This window comes from Myiozetetes cayanensis, unplaced genomic scaffold (genome assembly GCF_022539395.1).
Source record: "Myiozetetes cayanensis isolate MyiCay16 unplaced genomic scaffold, myiCay2020 scf4, whole genome shotgun sequence".
NCBI classification, from domain to species: domain Eukaryota; kingdom Metazoa; phylum Chordata; class Aves; order Passeriformes; family Tyrannidae; genus Myiozetetes; species Myiozetetes cayanensis.
This window is the reverse complement of record NW_026087631.1, coordinates 48,075,145-48,096,937: the sequence shown is the minus strand read 5'-3', so window position 1 is coordinate 48,096,937 and position 21,793 is coordinate 48,075,145. Positions and strand designations below refer to the sequence as shown.

The 21,793-nt window shown below is 39.4% G+C and overlaps 1 protein-coding gene across 1 annotated transcript in view; it reads right to left on the bottom strand.

The window, feature by feature from the left end:
* Positions 1–218: 218 nt before the first annotated feature.
* Positions 219–21,793, bottom strand: part of RNF180 (ring finger protein 180) — a 45,611-nt gene continuing 24,036 nt past the window's right edge. The window contains 3 exon segments of the mRNA XM_050329824.1: positions 219–513; positions 516–588; positions 20,508–20,592. Of these exon segments, the coding sequence (XP_050185781.1) occupies positions 344–513; positions 516–588; positions 20,508–20,592 (328 nt within the window). The 3' untranslated portion in view covers positions 219–343.

The window sequence follows — 21,793 nt, the reverse complement described above, 5'->3', positions numbered from 1 at the left end:
TTTCACTTCTGTCTAAATTAAAGACATAAAATAAAAAAAAGACCATTTCTTGTGTGCCATTAAGTTAGTAATCTTAAAAATACTTCTCTGGTAGGATAGTTTGAAAAATGTTTATTTTGTTTGGAGTTTGTTTAGGAACAGGAAACAAAACAGATATAAAATATCAGCATCTCACTTTTAAAATCAAAAGTTTAACAGTATGCATCCCAAATAGTTTCTTGAACTGAAGAGAGCCTGCATGAAATGGACCTAGGAGGAATTAAATAGCGAAAATCTCACAGTGGATTAACATCACCAAAATTTGTTCTGCATGCATGCAGGATGGAAAACTACAAATATTATCCTATATTATAAAAACTTTCCTTTTTATACCTGTTTGGAAAAATACTCTGGCAACTGTAGTGTGACACAGTGGACATGGAGTGCTGGCTGGATTGTCTTTGGCAAGCATCCTTCAGTCAGTTTCACAAAAGGTGTGGTGACATAGATAGCACATGTAAGGATTGAAATAAATACTGCACAGAGATAGCTTTTTTTATCTCTTCTGAATTCCTGCTCATCACCTTTATGCAGGTTACCATTTCCAGTCTGAAAGAAGAAAGAGAAAACATCTTTTCACACTCAGCACATAACTATTTTTGATAAACCACTTGGCAGGAAGGTGACTTTAAATAATGCTTAAGAAGTTGGTACACACAGGTGATATTCTTAAATTTTAATACAGTTTACTTTTAACAAGATGATGAAACATACTGGTAAGACAGGAATGTCAGAACAAGTTCTGTGTAGGAAAGGAGAACAAAAATCATACGAGACAGTAAAAGAAGGAAATAATAAAACCAAAAAGGCTGCATAAAACTGTACTATGATCAGATTTCTTCTTTTAAGATGAATTTTAGCAATTTATATATAACTGTATTACCAAAATCATAGAATCATAGAATGGTTTGGGTTGGCAGTGACCAAGATCATCTAGTTCCACACCCCTCGCCATGTGCAGGGACACCTTTCACTAGACCAGGTTGCTCAGAGCTTCATCCAGCCTGGCCTTGAACAATTCCATGGATGGGGCATCCACAACTTCTGGGAACAACCTGTTGCAGTATCTTACCACTCTCACAGTAAAGAATTTTCTCCTAGTATCTAATCCAAACCTGTCCTCTTTCAGCTTGAAGCCATTCCTCCTTGTCCTTTCACTACATATTCTTGTATAAAGTTCCCTTCCATCTTTCTTGTAGGCCTCCTTCAGATAATAGAAGGATGTGATTAGGTCACCCTGAAGCCTTCTCTTTGCCAGTCTAACAAAACAGTTATCTCAGCCTTTACTTGTAGGAGCGGTGCTCCATGCCTCTAATTTCTGGCCCTCCTCTAGACTTGCTCCAACAGGTTGATGTTGTCTATGTTGAGGACCCCAGAGCTGGATGCAGCACTGCAGGTGGGGTCTCACCAGAGCAGAGCAGAGGGGCAGAATCCCCTCCCTCACCCTGCTGGTCACTCTCCTTTTGATGCAGCCCAGGATACAATTGGTTTTCTGGACTGCAAGTGCACATTGCTGTGTCAGGTCCAACCTCTCATCAACCAGAGCCCTCAAGTTCTTCTCAGCAGGGCTGTTCTCAATCTGTTCATCCCCCCACCTGTAGTGATACCAGGGGTTGCCCTGACCCAGGTGCAGCACATTGCACTTGGTCTTATTAAACCTTACAGGACTCCTGTAGGCCCACTTCTTGAGCTTGTCCAGGTTCCTCTGGATGGCATCCTGCCTTTCAGGTGTGAAAATACCTTTATTTTGCCAAGAAAGGCAACACAAAACATAAAAATCTCTAAAAATAAACTGTGGACTGTTCTGCCTTTGAAAAGTAATTTGTGAAGGGCATGTTCCAGCAATAACCCACCACTCCCTCCAGCTCAGAAACAGCAAGAATAATGACTTGCAGTTTGAAACAAGTCCCAAATTTATTACTGCAATGTACAATATAAACCTTAGAGTACAAAGTCTAGGAATCCCTAACACCTCTGGTAAAGTAACTGCTTGTTTTTGTCAGAACACATGCTTCAGATTTCCTTGCACTGATATGTTTCTAGGAAGACATCACTGGACTTCCCAAATGGTGCACTTACCATATGAATGTAACAACTTGTGTATATTGCCAAGTTTCTGCTTTTCTTTTGTAAGACAACTAAACCTTTCCATATAATCTGATGATCTAATATCAAAGGCACCCAGTCATGGTTTACAAATGGTATTCCTCGTTTTAGTGCTCCCAATGAGACCCTTCAGACCACATGCCACTCACTTGTTCCCCTTGTCCCTTCCCCCCTCCAGCAGGCTGGAGAAGAAATTGGAGGCACAAAAGGTAAAGACCAATTTACTGGAAATTGCAATAAGATAAGAAAATGAACAGTAACAGCAACAATACTAATGACAGAGGATACAAGAAAATTAGGTTATTGCTTACCTTGAAAACCCCAGAAAAAAGACAATACTCCACCACTCCCTCCAGTTCAGAACCAGAACTACCTGAACGCTCTGTCTGGCTTGGAGGTGCCATGATTATTTGACTGGAATCTCCTTGGAAGAGACTCCCTTTCTGCCACGCCCAGCAATGATGTGAGGTGGTATAGATACCCTCCAGATCTGAGCCATGCCGCCTGGATACTGCAAAAATTAACCCTGACCTGGCCGAAACCAGGACATCGACTTAAAGGGAAAAAATAAAATTATCTTTATGGAAGCCACTCAAGAGACATTTACTTTATCTCCTCTATCCATCTTCTCTGTTTCTGTTTTTTTTCTGGTTTTCTGAACAGATTAATACCCACTATAGCAGAAGAACTTCTACCTGAAAGCCAATGTGGTTTCTGAGCTAATAGGAGCACCACAGACATGGTATTTGTTCTCAGAAAACTGCAAGAGAAGTGTAGGGAACAGAACAAAGGACTCTATGTAACCTTTGCTGATCTCACCAAAGCTTTCGACACTGTGAGCAGAAAAGGTCTGTGGCAGATTTTGGAACGTTTAGGATGTCCCCCCAACTTCCTTAAAATGATCATCTCGCTTCATGAGGACCAGCGCGGTTAAGTCAGATATGGCGATGCACTTTCTGAGCCCTTTCCAATAGCCAATGGTGTGAAGCAAGGCTGTGTTCTCGCACCAACTTTATTCACAATCTTCTTCAACATGATGCTCCAAAGGGCCACGGCAGACCTTGATGAAGAAAACCGTATCTACATCTGATATCGTACTGATGGGAGCCTTTTCAACCTAAGGCGACTGAAGGCCCACACTAAGACCTTAAATCATCTCGTCTGTGAGCTGCTTTACGCCGACGCCGCCACCCTTGTTGCCCACACAGAAGCAGCTCTGCAGCATTTAACATCTTGCTTTGCAGAGGCTGCTGAGCTTTTTGGACTGCAAGTCAGCTTGAAGAAGACAGAAGTTTTCTATCAGCCTGCACCTCAGGAAGTCTCCCATCATCCCCATATCATCATTGGCAAATCAGAGCTCAAATTAGTTCAGCAATTTAATTACCTGGGAAGCATCATCTCCTGAGATGGTAAGATTGATGCAGAAATAGACAACAGGTTAGCAAAGGCATACAGAGCTTTCAGTAAACTCCATAAAAGAGTTTGGCGCAACAAACACCTGAAAAAAGTACAAAGATCAGTGTTTACGGAGCCGTTGTACTGTCTACTCTTTTATATGGATCTGAATCATGGGTCATTTACCACCATCACTTGCGTCTCCCAGAACGCTTCCATTAACGTTGCCTCCGTACAATCCTAAACATCCACTGGACTGACTATGTGACCAACACATCTGTCCTTGAACAGGCAGCAGTCACGAGCATTGAGGCCATGCTGCTGAGAACACAGCTGCGCTGGGCAGGGCACGTCTCCAGGATGCAGGACTGCTGCCTCCCTAAGATCGTGCTCTATGGGGAACTTGCCACTGGCTGCCGCAAGAGAGGAGCCCCGAAGAGGAGATAAAAGGACTCCCCGGAGCAATCCCTCAGCCTTGGCCATATTGATCACCACCATTGGTCTGCCCTGGCCTCCAATCGGGAGGCCTGGAGACACACCATCTATAACGCTGCTGCTGCTTTTGAGAACACACGCAGGATCACTCTTGAGGAGAAAAGACAACGCAGAAAGAATCGCGTCTCGTCGATATCACCTGGGGAGTCTTTCTGCTGTGCCTTCTGCAACCGGACTTGTCTATCTCGCATTGGCCTTTTTAGCCATCAGTGCTCTTGTAGCAAGCGTGAGTAGAGCCCTTCTCAAATCTTCGTTTGCGAAGCCTAGCCATGATGATGAATGATGCATTTCTATCCAATAAATACTATTCAGTGCTAGGGCAGCTGCATTATTTGAATCTGATTTGCATCTAATATATTATATATGTAATATTTTATATATATATTTATATATATAAAGCATTAGCTATATATTACACAGGCTGCTTTTGACACTCAAAAGCCATGGCAGACCACCACTGCCTGAAACTAGTACCAAATATTCATCATAATTGTTATTTTGTGCTTAGGACTCTCTAGATGTTTCAAAGATGATAACATGTATGGCTTACTGGTTTGTATTTCTGTGTCTCTCTATACTCTCAAATACTCTGAACAAGTATCTCTCTCTGCGTAAGACATCAAGCTCTGAAAATAATTTATAAGTCCTAACAGTGCTTTCAGGGTACTGTGGAATGCATTAAAAATACAGAGCAGTAGCATTTAGCCAGAACTGCAAAGTTCTGGATAAGCACTTGTGCTGACATTCTATTTCAGCTTTTGCATTGCACTTTCCAGGATACCAAGTGCTAAGAAGTTTATAAATTCTGATCTGTGACACAAAAACATGGAGATAGTTTGTGTTTAGCACTGTGTCCAAATGCAAGCTTTTGTCCAACCATAAATGTCAGTAACTGTGTGTTTATTACCTCAGCATTTATTACTCCAGCTTGATTTTCTCCATGCCAGATTTGAGATGGGCCCAGGAAACTTCAACATGTTACTAGAGAGGCAACTCAGCTGTACTGACAAGCAGCCAGCATAGATCTGTCTGGAGCTAATATCTATAGGAGCTAGTCCCAGATAGTGACAGCTGGGACTATTACTTCTGGCTCTGTGCTGTAGGAAAGACTGTTAGAGCAGCATTGTATTACAACTGTCAGTAAAAGTGTTTAACCCAAACTGTCTCTATGCTTACAGCACAGACAACCCACACCAGAACAGAATGGCAAAGTTGTTGGTGGAGGGGCTCAGGAGACATATGAATATGACCTATAAGATCTTCAATATGTCTGTTTTATTACAAGAGCTCAGTTTTTTTATAGTTTCTCTATACAAGGTCTCGTGACCAGACACACATAATTGGTTACAAGTTACTGTACAGATGTAAACATACATTACAAATACACATATAATTGGCTTATACCAGGTATCCAGGCAGAATAAGGTAGTTATTTACTTTAACAAATCCCACCTTCTTCTTGGCACAGATTTCCTTTTGTTCTAGCTAGGAAACTTGCAGCCATCTTGGCACCTTCAACTTACAATATCTATAAAGCTACATTAAAGCAAAGTTTATAAAACTACAAACACAATATAAATTGCTCACGTATTCATCGTGTTCCTCCCACACAAAGTGTAACAGAGTTGATTACAGCTAAGTAATTTTAGAATGAAGGAAGTTTCATAATACCATTTCTTTGACAACAAGTAGAAAGTAATTTGGTAGAGAAAGTGAGGAAGGTAATCTCAGTTACATATATGATAGAGATGACTTCAATAGAAATTAGGAAACACTAATACATTGTGAAAACAACAGGCCACTCCAATCCTGCCATGTGGGCTTGACGGTGCTGGATTAGCGTTTAGACTTGATGATTTTGAGGGTCTTTTCCAACCAAAATGATTCTATGATTCTAAATAAGGTAAAAATCATAATTAAAAGCTAGCACAAAACAAAAAGATGGGGAGAAGCAAGCTTTTGCTGACTGGTTTTGATGAGCAATGTTTGGAAAGAAAATATACAACATGTATAGAGGAGCTGCCTGTCCCATTGTGTCATAGGTTTACTTGTTCTAAAAAAACAAGCTTGGATTTTTCTTTCCCCTGCACCATTGTGAAAGAAAGGTGTTGAATGAGGGAGAGGAAGGGGGATTCACACACACAAAAGAACAAGCTGGCAGTCCCATATTCCAAGCTAATGGGCCTCAGAAGACTGTGGGGGGGATGGTGGTTTTTTTTTTTCTCCTTGGGAAATGGCATCCTCACGTCACTTCTGCCCTGACTTAGGGAAGGCGTGGGTATGTGTGGAGGTGGGGGGTCTCTGAAATTCATTTTTGTTTCTGGTTGGGTCATCTGACTGCCTTTGGCCTTGGTCTGCCTCCATTCTCCTGCACCCTGTTCTGTCCCATGGCTCGGACCTGCCTTGGATTTCATCAGAAAAGTCAGGGCCATCTGCAAAGAACCTTTGAGGGGAGAGGCTGCCCCTCCCCTCCTCCATTCCTGTATTGGCAGCAGCTTGTACCCGTCAACAAAGGCAGGGAAATCCCAGCCAGAGCCAGCCGTTGACAGTGTGAGTCCATAGGAAATCCCCCTTTCCCCTTTTCTCCTTCCCCTTTTGGTAGTGGAGGGGGGAATCTCCATTTTGGCTCCTCCCACGCACTGGGGACCCCACGCGGTGACCACCAGCACCCAACAGTGCCACCTGCCGGCCACCACGAGCAACTGCAGGCTCTGCTCCTCCAGCGCCCCCTGCTGATCATGTGATCATGGATAGAATTGCGCCAAAAGGCAGAAAGTACTGAACTGGTTTTAGTGGGAACCTTGTGTGCAGGATCTTGTTTGTTTTTTGTTTTTTTTGTGTTTTTGGTCTGTGTTCTTTTGTTATGTTGCCTATACACATATATCCTTTAATAAAGGGCTGTTATCTTTTCTTTCTCCATATTTCCTCAGTTGGAGCCTCTTAATTTCGGATTTACAATTGCTTAGAGGGAGGAGCTTCCTCATAACTCATCCTCCTTAGCAAACACTTCAGGCTCATTAAAACTGAGACACACTACCTGCAAGAAAACTGTCTTGCATGAGGCAGTTAGGTAAATAAGAGACCTAGAAGCAAAAATGGCTGAGGACTTAAGGGCGATGGTTGGTTCTGAGAGAGGTTTGTAATCTTGGTAAGATGCACAGACAGAAGTATCTCAGAGACAACTGCAATTAGAAAGAAGATCAAAATTATCCTAATGTGCAAACAAGGTCTAGGTAAGAGTAATTTTCTTAGTGGAAGAGATGTCTTTTCTATAGCTTTGCACCTCCTTTCAAAAGACTTACATAGACACATGGCATCATGTGTCAATCAGAGCAACTTCCTTATACAAGAAATTAATGCACAATAATTTAAACAGACATTATCTTTTTTTGCAACTTAACAGTGCCTGTACGTAACTAGAGCCAGAGCTTCAGTGGATGAGAGCTTTACAAACATAAACTAGAGTGATTTTCTTACAGAATTATAGCACATACAAAATTGAGAGAGGACATGTAAATATAAAGAACAGTAAAAGATTGCCAAATAATAACAGAAAAAGATTGAAAGCAAAACTATTACTCCTAAGAAATGAAACAAAGGTAAAGAGCTTTCCATCTTCCCACGTCAATTGGAAACTGCTAATATGGATTTGATGGTAACCCTGATATTTCACTGTTTGGACATCTGAAGGATGTTAGCAAAAGAAAAGAGAGGGTCAGTGGATCATTTTCTATTTGAGAAGCCTAGAAAGCTTTTTAAGTAACAAGGATTCTAACATAGACTGGACTACATGAAAGTATTTGATTTAGTTCACAGAATAGTGATACAACTAAAGAACATAGGACATTTGACCCAGATGCATCAGTACGAAAAAAACCTTACAAACCCCTTCATTTTAAACTGACATTCAGAATGCTCAGAAGTGTCCACAGTTAAAAGGAATGATGACTGATGAAAAAATCAGTTCTGTATTTTACAAGATAATCTCACAAAGACAACTTATTCTACAGTGATTTGCAACTCAAAAACAGGCTTTGAGCCTTCAATTATACTATAGCATCAGAATCATACACCTCCGGTCTGAAAAGGTGTGAAAGAATGAATATAGATCCCATTTTGAACAGAAATGGAAGAAAAAGAAATATGTACTTCTTGGTTGCTACTGCAAAAAAATATCAGTGGGTTTAGTCTTATTTCCAACAGAAATGCAGCTTATGGGAGTGCCATGTTTATCAAACATCAGTTCACTCCACAACAGCTTTTGAATCTGTTAGTTGCAACCAAATCTGATACAAGGGTTGTGACTTCAGGTATATTGGTTTCCTGAAAATTTAATAAAATTGACAGTTAGATTTAGTACAGGGACTGAAATCAGTGTCAATGTCATGGGAAAGTCTTCAGGTGCTCTGTTGCTTTAAACAGAATATATCTAGCCTAATTTAGGCAGAATAAATTAGTGACTTTTTATGGTTTTCAAAAGTAAACTCAGAAAAAAAAGTTTTGTCCAATACTAAATTGCAGAAAAATCCTACCAAAAATTTTTACTAGCTGTACTAGCAGAAGTATAGCTAGCAAATGTCCACAGTTAAAAAGAATCATGGCCAGATAGGGCCATAAGGTACACCAGGGTTTGTATGCCTTTGAACACTCTGCTTTGGTTGACTGCTCTTTTCAGGTGTTTGGCAAGACTAAGCTTGAAACATATAAATCATAATAGGGTAGAGAGGCCAATGTCCATGTCTTAAACATCTTTACAAAGCAATAACTTAGTCTGTGCTCCCTGCACTCTAAATTTCTCCCCATACATTTCAAAAAAACCCAAAGGCAAGCAAAAACTTCCAAAGAAGAGGAAAGCAGCTTAAGCATCTCTGTGAAGCCACCTACTGCCATGTCCTCCATTCAGAATCAAAGAATCACAGAATGGGTCAGGTTGGAAGGAACCGCAGTGGGTCATCTTTTCCAACCTCTGTAGGAGAATTAGAGACCTTTTGGGTTAAGGCAGGAGCGAACCAGCTGATGGGAATTTGAGGAGTCTCAAGGACTAAGTGTTTTGAGAACACGACAAGGACTGGACATCTGCAGGAACAAGAAAAACAGCACCTGCAGACGGGAGTTTGAGCTGGACCTGCCAGGAGGCACGTGACTAGAAGTGTTGTGGTTAGAATTTAGAAAATAAGATATGTTAGCTAGCCAATAATAATCATGTGAACAGTGTATGTTTTGTGTGTGTGACCAATAATAGGTTAAGTAGTCAAATATGTGGTAGTTATTGAATTGTATAAAAGTAAGTGTAATTTCCAATAAAGATGAAGCTTCCAAAACATCCTATTGGTGTGTGTGAAGTTTCCACTGGGTCTCGCATGTGGCAACAAACCTCCCTGCTCAAGTAGGGCCATCCTAGAGCACATTGCACCGGATTGCATCCAAACAGTTCTTGACTAGCTCCAGTGAGGGAGACTCTACACTCTCTCTGGGCAATCTGTTTCAGTGTGCAGTCACCCACACAGTAAAAAACTTCTTCATATTCAGGGGCAACTTCCTATGCATCAGGAAGTTTCTGCCCATTTCCTCTTGTGCTCTTGCTCAATACCGCCTGGCTCCATCCTCTGGGCACTCTCCCTTCAGATACTTATAGACATGGATAAGGTCCCATCTCAGTTGTTTCTCTTTAAGCTGAAAAGACCCAGCTTCCTCAGCCTTTCATCATAAAAGCGATGCTCCAGTTCCCTCATTATCTTTGTTGCCCCCTGGTGGACCTGCTTCAGGACCTCCATGTCTCTCTTGTACTAAGGAGCTGAGAACTGGACACAGAACTCCAAGTGAGGTCTTGCCAGGGCCAAGTAGAGGCACAGGATCACCTCCTTCGACCTTCTGTTCCTAATGTATCCCAGGATTACACTGGCTTTCTTGGCTACAAGGGCTTACTACTGGCTCATTCAGATTGTTTCTACTGCATTTGGGATCAGTAAGTTGCCCAGAGAGAAAAAAATGAAAGACATATTCTTCATTGTTCTTCCAGAGAATTTTCTTTTTAGAGCTAACAAGCAACAATAAACAGTGGTGTTTGTTTATTGGATGTTTAGTTATTTTTATTGGGTTTTGTTTGGTTTTGTGGGGTTTGTTTGGTATTTGTTTATTGGGTGCGTAATTATTTTTATTGGGGTTTGTTTGGTTTTGTGGGGTTTGTTTGTTTGTTTTAATTTGGTATAATTTAGAAGTTGCATTAGGCAGAGGAGTTGTTCATCAAGCAAAATACAAGTTGGATGGAGCTAGTTTTGAGTGACCCAATCTAGGTAATGACAGCCCTACCCATGGATGAGGGATTGGAACTAGATGACCTTTAAGATTCCTCCCAAGCCAAAGCATTCAGTGATCGCATGTGATTAAGTGCTTTGTACACTTAGGCTTCTAATGCAACTGCTGATAGGACAACTATACTAGATTACCTTAAGAAGAATAAACATATTTAAAATGCCTTGATACATGGCAAGGTAATCAATTTGTCTCACTCAAATATTTCTACTTTATTTGTCAGAAAATAAAGGTTTATTTTCTGGAAGAAGTGAAAAACAAAGCTCAGAAAAACAGATAAAGGAGAAAAAAAATGATCTAAATATAGTTTCTTTCACTCCTGTCCATATTTCACAAAGAAAGAATAATATCTATTTTAATGTATTGCTGATTCATAACATTTTAATCAGGTTGAAACAAACAGACCACACAGAACTGAATATCCCTTGTGCCAGATGTTGTACAAGGGTATTGTGCACCTATCCCTTTTTCTTATTATCCTCTTGAAAATTTCTCTTAGAAAAATCATATTTTTGGTTAAGGAACATCTATAAATACAGCTTAATGAAAATCTCTTGAAGATCATAGCAACATTGACTTCTAAGGTTTTATTTCTATTAAAATAATTCAATTATAAAGATGAATTCAGAGACAGGTGTGGTAGATTGAAATGTTGTTAATGTCTTAAACATTGCCAAAGTCATAGAACATAGTGGTTCATAGTACAGAAAGCGTGCTGAAAGGCATTCTGGGAGTTGTAATCCACAGCTACTCTATTGCACATGCTCAGTGCAGTGCCTCATTGTGATTGGTTAAGAAGGTCACATGTTGTGATGTGTCACTGTTCAAACTGCTTATAAAAACCCTTGTTGTTTTGAATAAAAGTTATTTGGTGGCTCGCCTCTCAAGTGACTGGGTCTGTACCAGGGGTTATTTTTACAATAGAAAGACTTTTTGTCAGACTGCAAGGAAACAACTGCCTGTGTGTGACCACTGAAACACATACACATGCCCCCCCTGCTCCCCACAATATGCCTCCTGACTTGAATTTGGACTGTGCAGGTGGAGGACAAGGATTTGGGGTGTGTGGTGGCGAAATCTCTCCACATCAAACAAAGAGTAAACACCCAGCTCTAGGAAGACCACATACATACAGGAGATTCATGTAAGGCAGCTGAAAAGGGATCATAAACCATCAAAGACTCCCAAAATGCCCCCTGGACTCATTCTTGAAGCCTTCCACCACGAGAGGACTGCATGAGATACAAGTGATACAGAGAACCAGAGTCTGTTGCATGAGACCATAAAACTTACCCAGGGGAAGTGTCTGGGCATCTCCTGTAAGTATATTAATCCATTGGACTCTACGTTTTAGGGGACCTTTACCTCTGGGAAGACCAGGTGAAGAGGACCCATAGGATGCTGCTGGGTTTCATGGAGTGGTGATACATTTTCTATTTAATCTCTCTCTGTCACTCTTTTTCTTCCTCACCTGCTACTCCTTTTTCCTATTTCCTTCTCTCTCTCTCTCTCTGCCTCACGTTTAAGGTTAAATAAAATCCATACTACTGACTTCAGCATATGGTCTCATTTACACCTTAATTTGGGCAGAGGCATTTCTAATAATTTTAATAACCAGATCATAAGAATAGGCCACTGGAGTAAATATTACTCAAAGTTCTTGTATCACAATCAGCTTAACACTTTTATGTTTATATCAATACTTAAACCAGTATATAAGAAATTAGTGCCGCGTTACAAACCTATCTTAATTTTTAATTTGCATTTCATAAAACACACACACACTGTATACAGGCATTTAAGAGGATGATGTAAGCATAAGATAAATGACATATGAAGCTTTCCACCAAAAATAAACATTCAGACGCAGGTATTTTTGTCATTGTATAGTTAGGTATAACTGTCATACCTAACAATAAAGCAAATATTAATAATTTTTCGTATTTATTGTAACCACTATTTCAAACAAACATAAAGAAAATTCATTTACAGAGGCCTGCAAAAACTTTGGTCAATCTCTTAGAGCCTTGATACGATGCCTAGAAGACAGATAAAAGATTCTGTTGGTCCTTCTGGTGTGAATTCCATGCAGAGAAAACATTTCCCCCCCCACACACACACTTTATTATTTTTTTTCCCAGAAGTTGTGAGAAAGAAAAGGAGAACATTCTTTCTCTTTCTGGTATTGCAGATCTCCTTTGCGTTTTGGAAACTGAAACAATATAGGACTTGCAGTAACCTGTGCTAAACATTTTGCTGAGTTTTTCGGACATATTTGAACTAGAAGGTTAAATCGTAGTCCTGAAGAAGTAAATGAACTGCAAGCACAAATATTGCTTTCTGTTAGAGCAAAACAGTTGCTATCTACACTTGAAGAGTCCTCCTCTCTAGTACAACGAGACTACAACTGCTTTCTAGTACAACCCAGTACTTGCGGTTTATGCAAAACGACAAAGTCCTCTTAATTTACACACATAAAGAGCTGTAGAATCAATAAAATGTTTTTCCTCAAACATCAATGTTATACCTGCAAAACCAGCGTATTTTTTAAGTTTAGCGAAGAGATCTGGAGCACTGAAATAACAGACAATTGCATGTGTTTCTTTTTTCATTCTACTTCTAGGCTTTACATGTATGTATATACTATTACTTTCAGGGAAAATACTCATAACAAAATGCCTGTACAAGGATGTCTGAAAGAGTTCTATATTTTGGCAGCTTTGTGTGAATATAGTACAGGAAAGAAGGCATCTGAAATACTCTTGTAATTCAGTATAAATCTAAGGCAAATTACTGTGATGTGTGAAACAATCCAAGTTAACATCATACCAAAGACACTTCGTGAAGAATGTGTACTCTTATCATTAATGTGGGTCTTTTCCCCAGCACTATACAGCAGAAAGTAGAGTAGATGACATGGAAGAGTGCTGGTCAGAGATAGAAATTCACTCCTGTTCTGAACAGCATTTACAAATTGTTTATAACTCAGTATATCTCTACTTGTAGAACACAGCTTTCTAAAATAGTAAGATTGGTGTACAGATTTTAAGTTTCTTACCAGTGTCATTGCTCCGGGGATTTGCCAGCTCCAAGTTACATACATTAACTCATACAATCTATAGTAACTCCAATGATTTGTCTGCTAACAACTAGCCAAAATTTAACACAATGAGAGTTACACTGAGTTCTTGACTGCTAGATACAGTTACAGAAGACTTTTTAGTCTTTAGGACAGAAAGATGAGTTTGCTGAACTGAACTCTCAGAACAGGCTTTTTCAAAAATGTCTTTAAATAATTTTCCCATTAATTCCTCAGTAGTATTATGTAACCATGACCTCCCTTTCAGTCACTAGCTATGGTGGCTACATGTTCTCTCAAATTTTATTAATAAAACAATAACACAGGTTTCCAACAACAGGCTGGGACAGAAGTCACAGAGTTCTTGCCTTGTATTCATCAGATGGATGAGAATTTAGTTATGATTCATAACACCTGTGACTCAAAGGAGGTATTTAATCCAGATAAATTAACTCTGCCTTTACCTGTATTCACCAGGATGCACATTATGGTATGCCCAACTCTGCCCCTTCAGCTGGACACATGTGGAATGTGACATCCTTGGGTTCCCACTGTGTCCCTTACATTGCTTCTACTTCTCACCCCAAAATCAAGAGTTATGAATCTGCAAGTATCATTTGTTTCCATAAGAGAGGTACAGTTAGTGAGATATTACAGTAAAAGCAAGATGAACCTAGTGAGATGAATTGCTTTAAAACAAGTTGCCCTAAAATTAGGAACCTAAAGTTATATTTAGACAACTAAAAGACTGCCCCAGTTTTCAAAAGTTTCCTTACCTAGATGGAGCAACTGGGTAATCATCTTGCTTGGAACAACCAGGTCACCTATTTAAAGTGACTTGGCTGAATTTCTTAAGATCAATTTAAATATTAATTACTTAAATAGACTCCATCACTAAACAGTGTTTAGAGCACAGCATTCACTTGCACTGAAGGAAAATAAAGACAAGCAAAGCGTTGCAAAGAAGAATATACGAGAAACTTAGGATAAAGGTAATCAGATTACATCATTGCTGCTTAATTTTTTATACCTCCTAAGGTCACTATGGAATAATCCTTATATCATCAGAATAAAATATTTCAATTCACTTCTTATGCAGTTCAGGATGACTTGAAAAAAAATCAAATAGTTTTTCCTTAAAAATGCAAACAAATCACCAAAATACATAAATATCTCTTTCTACTTAAACAAAAATCAGGAATATTATGTTATATTTTGCATTACTACAAACTTACAAGTCCAAATATGTTTGATTTCCTACAGAACTTGTATTGCTTTCCTAGAGATTTTCACTAAGTTGTAAAGGCCAATTTTAAAAGTAAAAAATTATTTAATCTTAAGACTCTAGGTGCCCTTAACAACAAGAAAAAGCAAGATTCTTCCATTTTGATAACATCATAATCTGATTCAGGACAGTTTGTAATCCATCTGTAGTAGACCTTGTCATCATCATTATCATCATGGCTAGACTTCGCGAATGGAGATTTGAGAAGGGCTCTACCCATACTTACTGCAAGCGCACTGATGGCTAAAAAGGCCAGTGAGAGATAGACAAGTTTGGTTGCAGAAGGCACAGCAGAAAGACTCCCTAGGTGATATCGATAAGACGCGATTCTTTCTGCGTTGTCTTTTCTCCTCAAGAGTGATCCTGCGTGTGTTCGCAAAAGCAGCAGCAGCGTTATAGATGGTGTGTCTCCAGGCCTCCTGATTGGAGGCCAGGGCAGACCAATGGTGGTGATCAATATGGCCAAGGCTGAGGGATTGTTTCAGGCAGTCCTTGTATCTCCTCTTCGGGGCTCCTCTCTTGCAGCAGCCAGTGGCAAGTTCCCCATGGAGCAAGATCTTAGGGAGGCAGCAGTCCTGCATCCTGGAGACGTGCCCTGCCCAGCGCAGCTGTGTTCTCAGCAGCATGGCCTCAATGCTTGTGACTGCTGCCTGTTCAAGGACAGACGTGTTGGTCACATAGTCAGTCCAGTGGATGTTTAGGATTGTACGGAGGCAACGTTAATGGAAGCGTTCTGGGAGACGCAAGTGGTGCCAGTAAATGACCCATGATTCAGATCCATATAAAAGAGTAGACAGTACAACGGCTCTGTAAATGCTGATCTTTGTACTTTTCTTCAGGTGTTTGTTTTGCCAAACTCTTTTATGGAGTTTACTGAAAGCTCTGTATGCCTTAGCTAACCTGTTGTCTATTTCTGCATCAATCTTACCATCTGAGGAGATGATGCTTCCCAGGTAATTAAACTGTTGGACTGATTTGAGCTCTGTTTCACCGATGGTGATATGGGGATGATGGGAGGCTTCCTGAGGTGCAGGCTGATAGAAAACTTCTGTCTTCTTCAAGCTGACTTCCAGTCCAAAAAGCTCAGCAGCCTCTGCAAAGCAGGATGTTAAATGCTGCAGAGCTGCTTCTGTGTGGGCGACGAGGGCAACATCATCAGCCTAAAGCAGCTCATGGACAAGATGATTTAAGGTCTTAGTGTGGGCCTTCAGTCGCCTTAGGTTGAAAAGGCTCCCATCGGTACGATATCAGATGTAGATACGGTTTTCTTCATCAAGGTCTGCCGTGGCCCTTTGGAGCATCATGTTGAAGAAGATTGTGAATAAAGTTGGTGCGAGAACGCAGCCTTGCTTCACACCATTGGCTATTGGAAAGGGCTCAGAAAGTGCATCACCATATCTGACTTGACCACACTGGTCCTCATGAAGCGAGATGATCATTTTGAGGAACTTGGGAGGACATCCTAAACGTTCCAAAATCTGCCACAGACCTTTTCTGCTCACAGTATCAAAAGCCTTGGTGAGATCAACAAAGGTAACACAGAGTCCTTTGTTCTGTTCCCTACACTTCTCTTGCAGTTGTCTGAGAACAAATATCATGTCTGTGGTACCTCTGTTGGCTCGGAAACCACACTGGCTTTCAGGTAGAAGATCTTCTGCTATGGTGGGTATTAATCTGTTCAAAAGAATTCTTGCAAGGATTTTACCAGCAATGGAGAGCAGAGTAATACCTTGGTAATTTAAGCAGTCTGATTTATCTCCTTTCCTCTTGCACAAGGTGATGATGACAGCGTCACGAAGGTCTGAACAGGCAGTTCACCTCGTTCCCAACAGTGCACCACAAATTCGTGAAACTTAGCACAGAGTGCTTGGCCACCGTGCTTCCAGATTTCAGGTGGGATTCCGTCAACCCCAGCTGCCTTGCCAATTTTCACCTGCTGTATTGCTTTAAGAGTTTCTCCCATGGTGGGGGCAGTATCCAGTTCAGTTTTCACGGGTTGTTGTGAAATGCACTGCAATGCTGAGTCTTGAACTACACGGCTAGTACTGAAGAGAGTCTGAAAGTGTTCAGACCATCGATTCAAAATGGAAACTTTATCTGTGAGAAGCATTTGGCCATCTGGTGTATAGGACTGTAAGCTGTTTTCAGAGCCTCATAGAATCCCCTGTAGTCACCTGTATCTGCACATAATTGGATTTTTTCCGCTAGATTGGTCCACCACTTGTTCTGGATGTTACGAAGTTTCTGTTGTAGCTTTCTGCATGCGAGCTGAAAGGCTGCTTTTCTTATAGGACAAGACAGCTGAGCAAGGTGGGCTTGGTGAGCAGTTCTCTTCTTACTCAACAATTCCTGGATCTCATGATTGTTTTCATCAAACCAGTCCTTGTTTTTCTTGAAGGAGAAAGTAGACCTTGTAATGCAAAATTAAAACAATGAACCAAGATCCAAATGTGTTTCAGATATCTTCATTCACCAATAGAAAAAATAGTCCCTGTTTTTCATTCTTTTCATGGATTCTTTGGAGACTGGCATTGAAATCTGGACCTGCGCTGTTTAAAAATATGATCCAGGTGGACCAGTGACAAAATGCAGTCCAAGTGTTCTGTGTATTATTTTTCCTGACAAATAATATCTGGATGCTCAATTTTATTAACCAGTCTCTTCTTAAGTCTTTTTCTTTATGACACTTTATTGAAAATTTATCAGAAATTTCATTATAAACTATGGTTCTTTACTGGCAGCTATCAGCAATAAGCACTACATTCTTTATTTGGTATTTTATTCAGTCATATCCAAAGTCAACCAAATTCTGTAAAAGTTTTTTTTCCTCAAATGTAACTGTTCGATGCTTCAGTACTGAACATGGATGTATTCAAAGGGGTCAGCTGTCAGTATTCTGATAGTATCTTTACAGATACTTCATTAAACTACTGTTATCCAAATCTTATCTGTCTGATAAACAGAACAGAAATAAATGATTGCTAATTTTTAATTTCATATTATAAGTAGAAAATTTTGTATGCATGCATGCATCTTTCAGTAATCATTAGTAATTTCATATACATTTCCATAAATATTTCATTTCACACAGAGCACACTACAATCCCTGAACAGGTATTAAAACATTCAAACTTTATTTTATGCAAGACGTGAATTTTCTGTGTTGTATAAGCAGGATATTGCACTGTGCTTCATTTTCCCCAGAAGTTATTTATGAAGATGGTGAGGCTGTTTTAAATTTTAGGGTGGCAACATTTCTCATGAACCTTCCTATGAAAACCTTGAGGGGTATAAATAATGGCCTCTGGATATTTCAATTATTTTTCTCTGCTACAGTTTAATACTGCAGATTTTTATTCTAAGGAAATATCTCACAAATCCTCTCAGAAACAGAATATGAAAATCCACCCTCCCAGAAAAAAAAAAAAAAATCAGTGTTTAAACTTTTCTTTGGAATTTCAGGAAGCTGTAATAGAAAAATCAAGCTGAACATCTATTTCACCTGTCTCTGCCTACTAATGTTGGTGCAATACATTCACCAACAGAAAACTGAATCTTAGCAGTAACTTATCTTTTGACAATGTTACCATGAAATATGATTTGTGATCCTTAGATGAAGGCAACCCTTTTATTTAAGGGTTAAATTTTTTTCAGAAAATAGTCCAGAAAAAAAATCCACTTTAAACATGATCATCCTCTCACGTCTAAAATGAATCTGAACCTTTGGATTTATCTTAGCACTCATAAACCTTATTTAAAAAGTTTAACTTCTTGAACAACAAACTACTGTTGGAGTAACTCTGCTACATAAAAAGAATGCAGGAGCTTGTAATATTGTTAAATTGACCACGTGTCCAAGATTGTGATTTTAAACCTTTGTGTAACCCTTCTTGTTCCCATAAACCCCTCACTGTACCTGTGGAATGTCTGAGAGATAACTAGAAACTCATCTATTGGTTGTTAACCCCTTGTCATCATTGGTTCTTTGTAAGATGTCCTGTACTCTCACTGGTCACCCTGTGATCCCTCCAAAAGGTACTTAAGCCATTGTTACATCAATAAATCTCTCTCGCTCTCTTCACTGCTGGACTCCCTGCGTTCTGTGTGGTCTCTGTCTCCTGGCATAGGTGCCTCCGCCGCCTGTCCCTGCCACGAGGGACGGGTGGCGGGGGGGTGATCTCAGCCCTGGAAACCTTCACAGAGCGGTCGGGAGTGACCCTCCAGTTACCCCTCCAAACTGCAACAAACTACTATATAAATTCATTACACATTCATTAAAATGCTTAAGATACTGATTTACTAAAGTGAATACAGTGCCCTATACTTCATGTATTTGACCCAACCTAAATATACGACATAACGAATACTTGGATCTAACTGTGATAGCCAACATACAAAGTAATTAATCATTGGTTGACAAGGCATCTCAAAAATTTCACTGCTGACATCTTGAAAATAGGACAGGATGTTTGGAAGACAGATATTAAGAAGATATAAAACAGTTTGGAAATTTGTAAAAATAAAAAGAAAACTGAAACACACAACTTAACAATATTTTTATGTGAAGAGTACATAAGTACTGTATTCTAGTTTGATATCAGAATATATATCCTCTTTTTGAAAAATTCAACAGATTTATAACATTCCCCACTGCTATTAATATGTCAGTTAAAGATGGTTTTATTTTTAATTGTCTATGCTAACAGGAGGAAAAGACGCTATTTCCTACTTATTATTCAGTGTAATAGTGAGGGAAAAATTGTAAAACCTATTAAAATAATCCTACTAGACTTCAGTAGAGAACAGATCTCACACAAGAGCATCCCTCATAATCCCAGAACTCTCAAGTGAGGTCTTGGAAACTTTCCAAAGTTAGCTACTAATTTTGATCTCCTTAATGTGGGCAGCATCCTATGTCCTAGTTTAGCAGAATAGAAAAACTCTTTTCTAATGAGGAAATATAACAGGCAAAGACAAAAGACTCAATACAGTGAAGCACATAAAGGAAACCCATGCCATTTAATTTTTTTGTGCTGGGTTGGTTGCCTCCTTAATGTGAGTTTGTAGCTGATAAACTGTGAGCATTTTTAGATGTTTTATTTATGCCAGTTCTTCAAGCAAAAGCAGGGCATCTTTGGAGCAGCAAAGCTCACTTTTACACTCTTCAAAGACCTGCCTATCTCAAAAAGAATGAAACTTGTTTGCCTAGAAACTTTCTGTTTTATGACTTACAGAGTGCACTCAATGGGAGGCTAGGACTTCATTTCGGATCTTAGAGGACGCAAGTTAAAGCCCTCAAGCACAAGATGTAACATAAAGTCTTTGTGAAGCGTACAACTAGCACAAATTCTTAAAGTGCACATGACAAATTCAAATCTTGTAGCACCCAGTATTTTGTTACTAAAAAGAAGTCTTAGTACCCATTCTGCAGATAAATCTTCAAAATTAATAAAGTTTTACTGATAGAGACAACCAAAAAGAAAAACTCAGTGAAGTGAACTGTGTCCTGCTTAAGCCTGAGTGCAGTCTTAACTATCAAGTACATCAGTGTCAACTTTAGTCACTTAACAACGGATTACTTAGTGGATACACAGGGTATGAAATGGCAAGGAAACAGACTCAGATGGGAACTGGAGAGGCTGCTGGGGAGAAAATGCAGACAAAAATCAGGAAGGTGTGTTATAAAACTATTACCAATGACAGCAATAAAAAAATTTCATACTACGTATGAAGATACATGGCAAAGACATATGGCTTTGTTTTGTATTTATTGTCAAAACAGTGCTGATAACACACCAGTGTTTTGGTTATTGCTGAACAGTACTTCCTTCCCTCAAATGCTTTCTTTCCTACTCCACATAGGCTGGGGCTGGGCTTGAGGCTGGGAGTTGATAGAGTCAAGGCAGGTGATCCATACCACAGCACTCAGCAATAGATCCTCAGGGAGGTGAAGAGGAAGGGTGGATGTCTGTGATGACAACATTTCTCTGCGCAAGCAACATGTGCTTAGGTTCTGCTTCCCAGGAAGTGGTTGGACATCTGCTGATAGAGAGGAGAAAATAAAGCCCTCTTTTTGCTCTGCTTGCACACAGAGCTTTTACCTTCCCTGTTAAACTCTCTTGACCCAAGAATGTTCTCACCTTCTTCTATTTCCCCTCCAAACCTGCAAGAGAGAGGACAGAGTAAGAGGCTGGGTGGGTGTTTGGCTGCTGGCTGGGAAGCCCATCACAGCCCTTAAGGTAGAGAGCAGATATTACTAAGTAAGTTATTAATTATTCTTTCAAAGACTGTATCTTGTCAGGAACAAAGAGGCATACATAAATTATTTTATTTTAAAAATCCAGGAAAAATCTTTTGGGAATACAGTAATTACCTCTGCTCTCCCAGAGTATACCTATTTTAGCCTCAGTTTTCAGTGTAGCAAAACAAATGTATGTTATCATGAGAAACTGTTCTTATAGATAGCTAGTGTTAAGTGTGAATCCATTGAACCCACCTGACAAAGGTTATATGAAAATTAAAGCTTCAAATAAAATTACTTATTCCAAAGTGATTTGCAAAAGTTAGCCAGCAAACAACTCATCTCTTAAAACTTGATATCTATTACCTGAACTAGGGCCTCTTAAGCACTTCTGATAGTATTTAGTTTCAGATTATACTTTGGTTTTGAGCATACTAATTTATGCATACTCAACATTAGATATTCACTGATATATTTCAAATGTAGGTAACAGCTTTGTGAAAGCATGTATCATCATTTATAGCATAATCAATTAAAAACTAGTTTACCTGCCAAATTAAACTAAATTAATAATTCGTACTGTTCCATATTAAAACAACCAATACAGCACCTTTTAATGCAGCTGAGAGAAACACTACCACATAAAATTATGATCTTTCAAATCAGAGATAATTTTGGTTTGCACCAGGCATACGCTTACATATTTATATACCTATGTATTTATATACAACAGAAAATTCTTGCAATTGGGTAACATGGTCATGCAAGAAAACAAAACCACTCTGATATCTGTGTCTTTCATAATTTTCATCTCCTAAAACACCCCATGATTCCTAGTGCT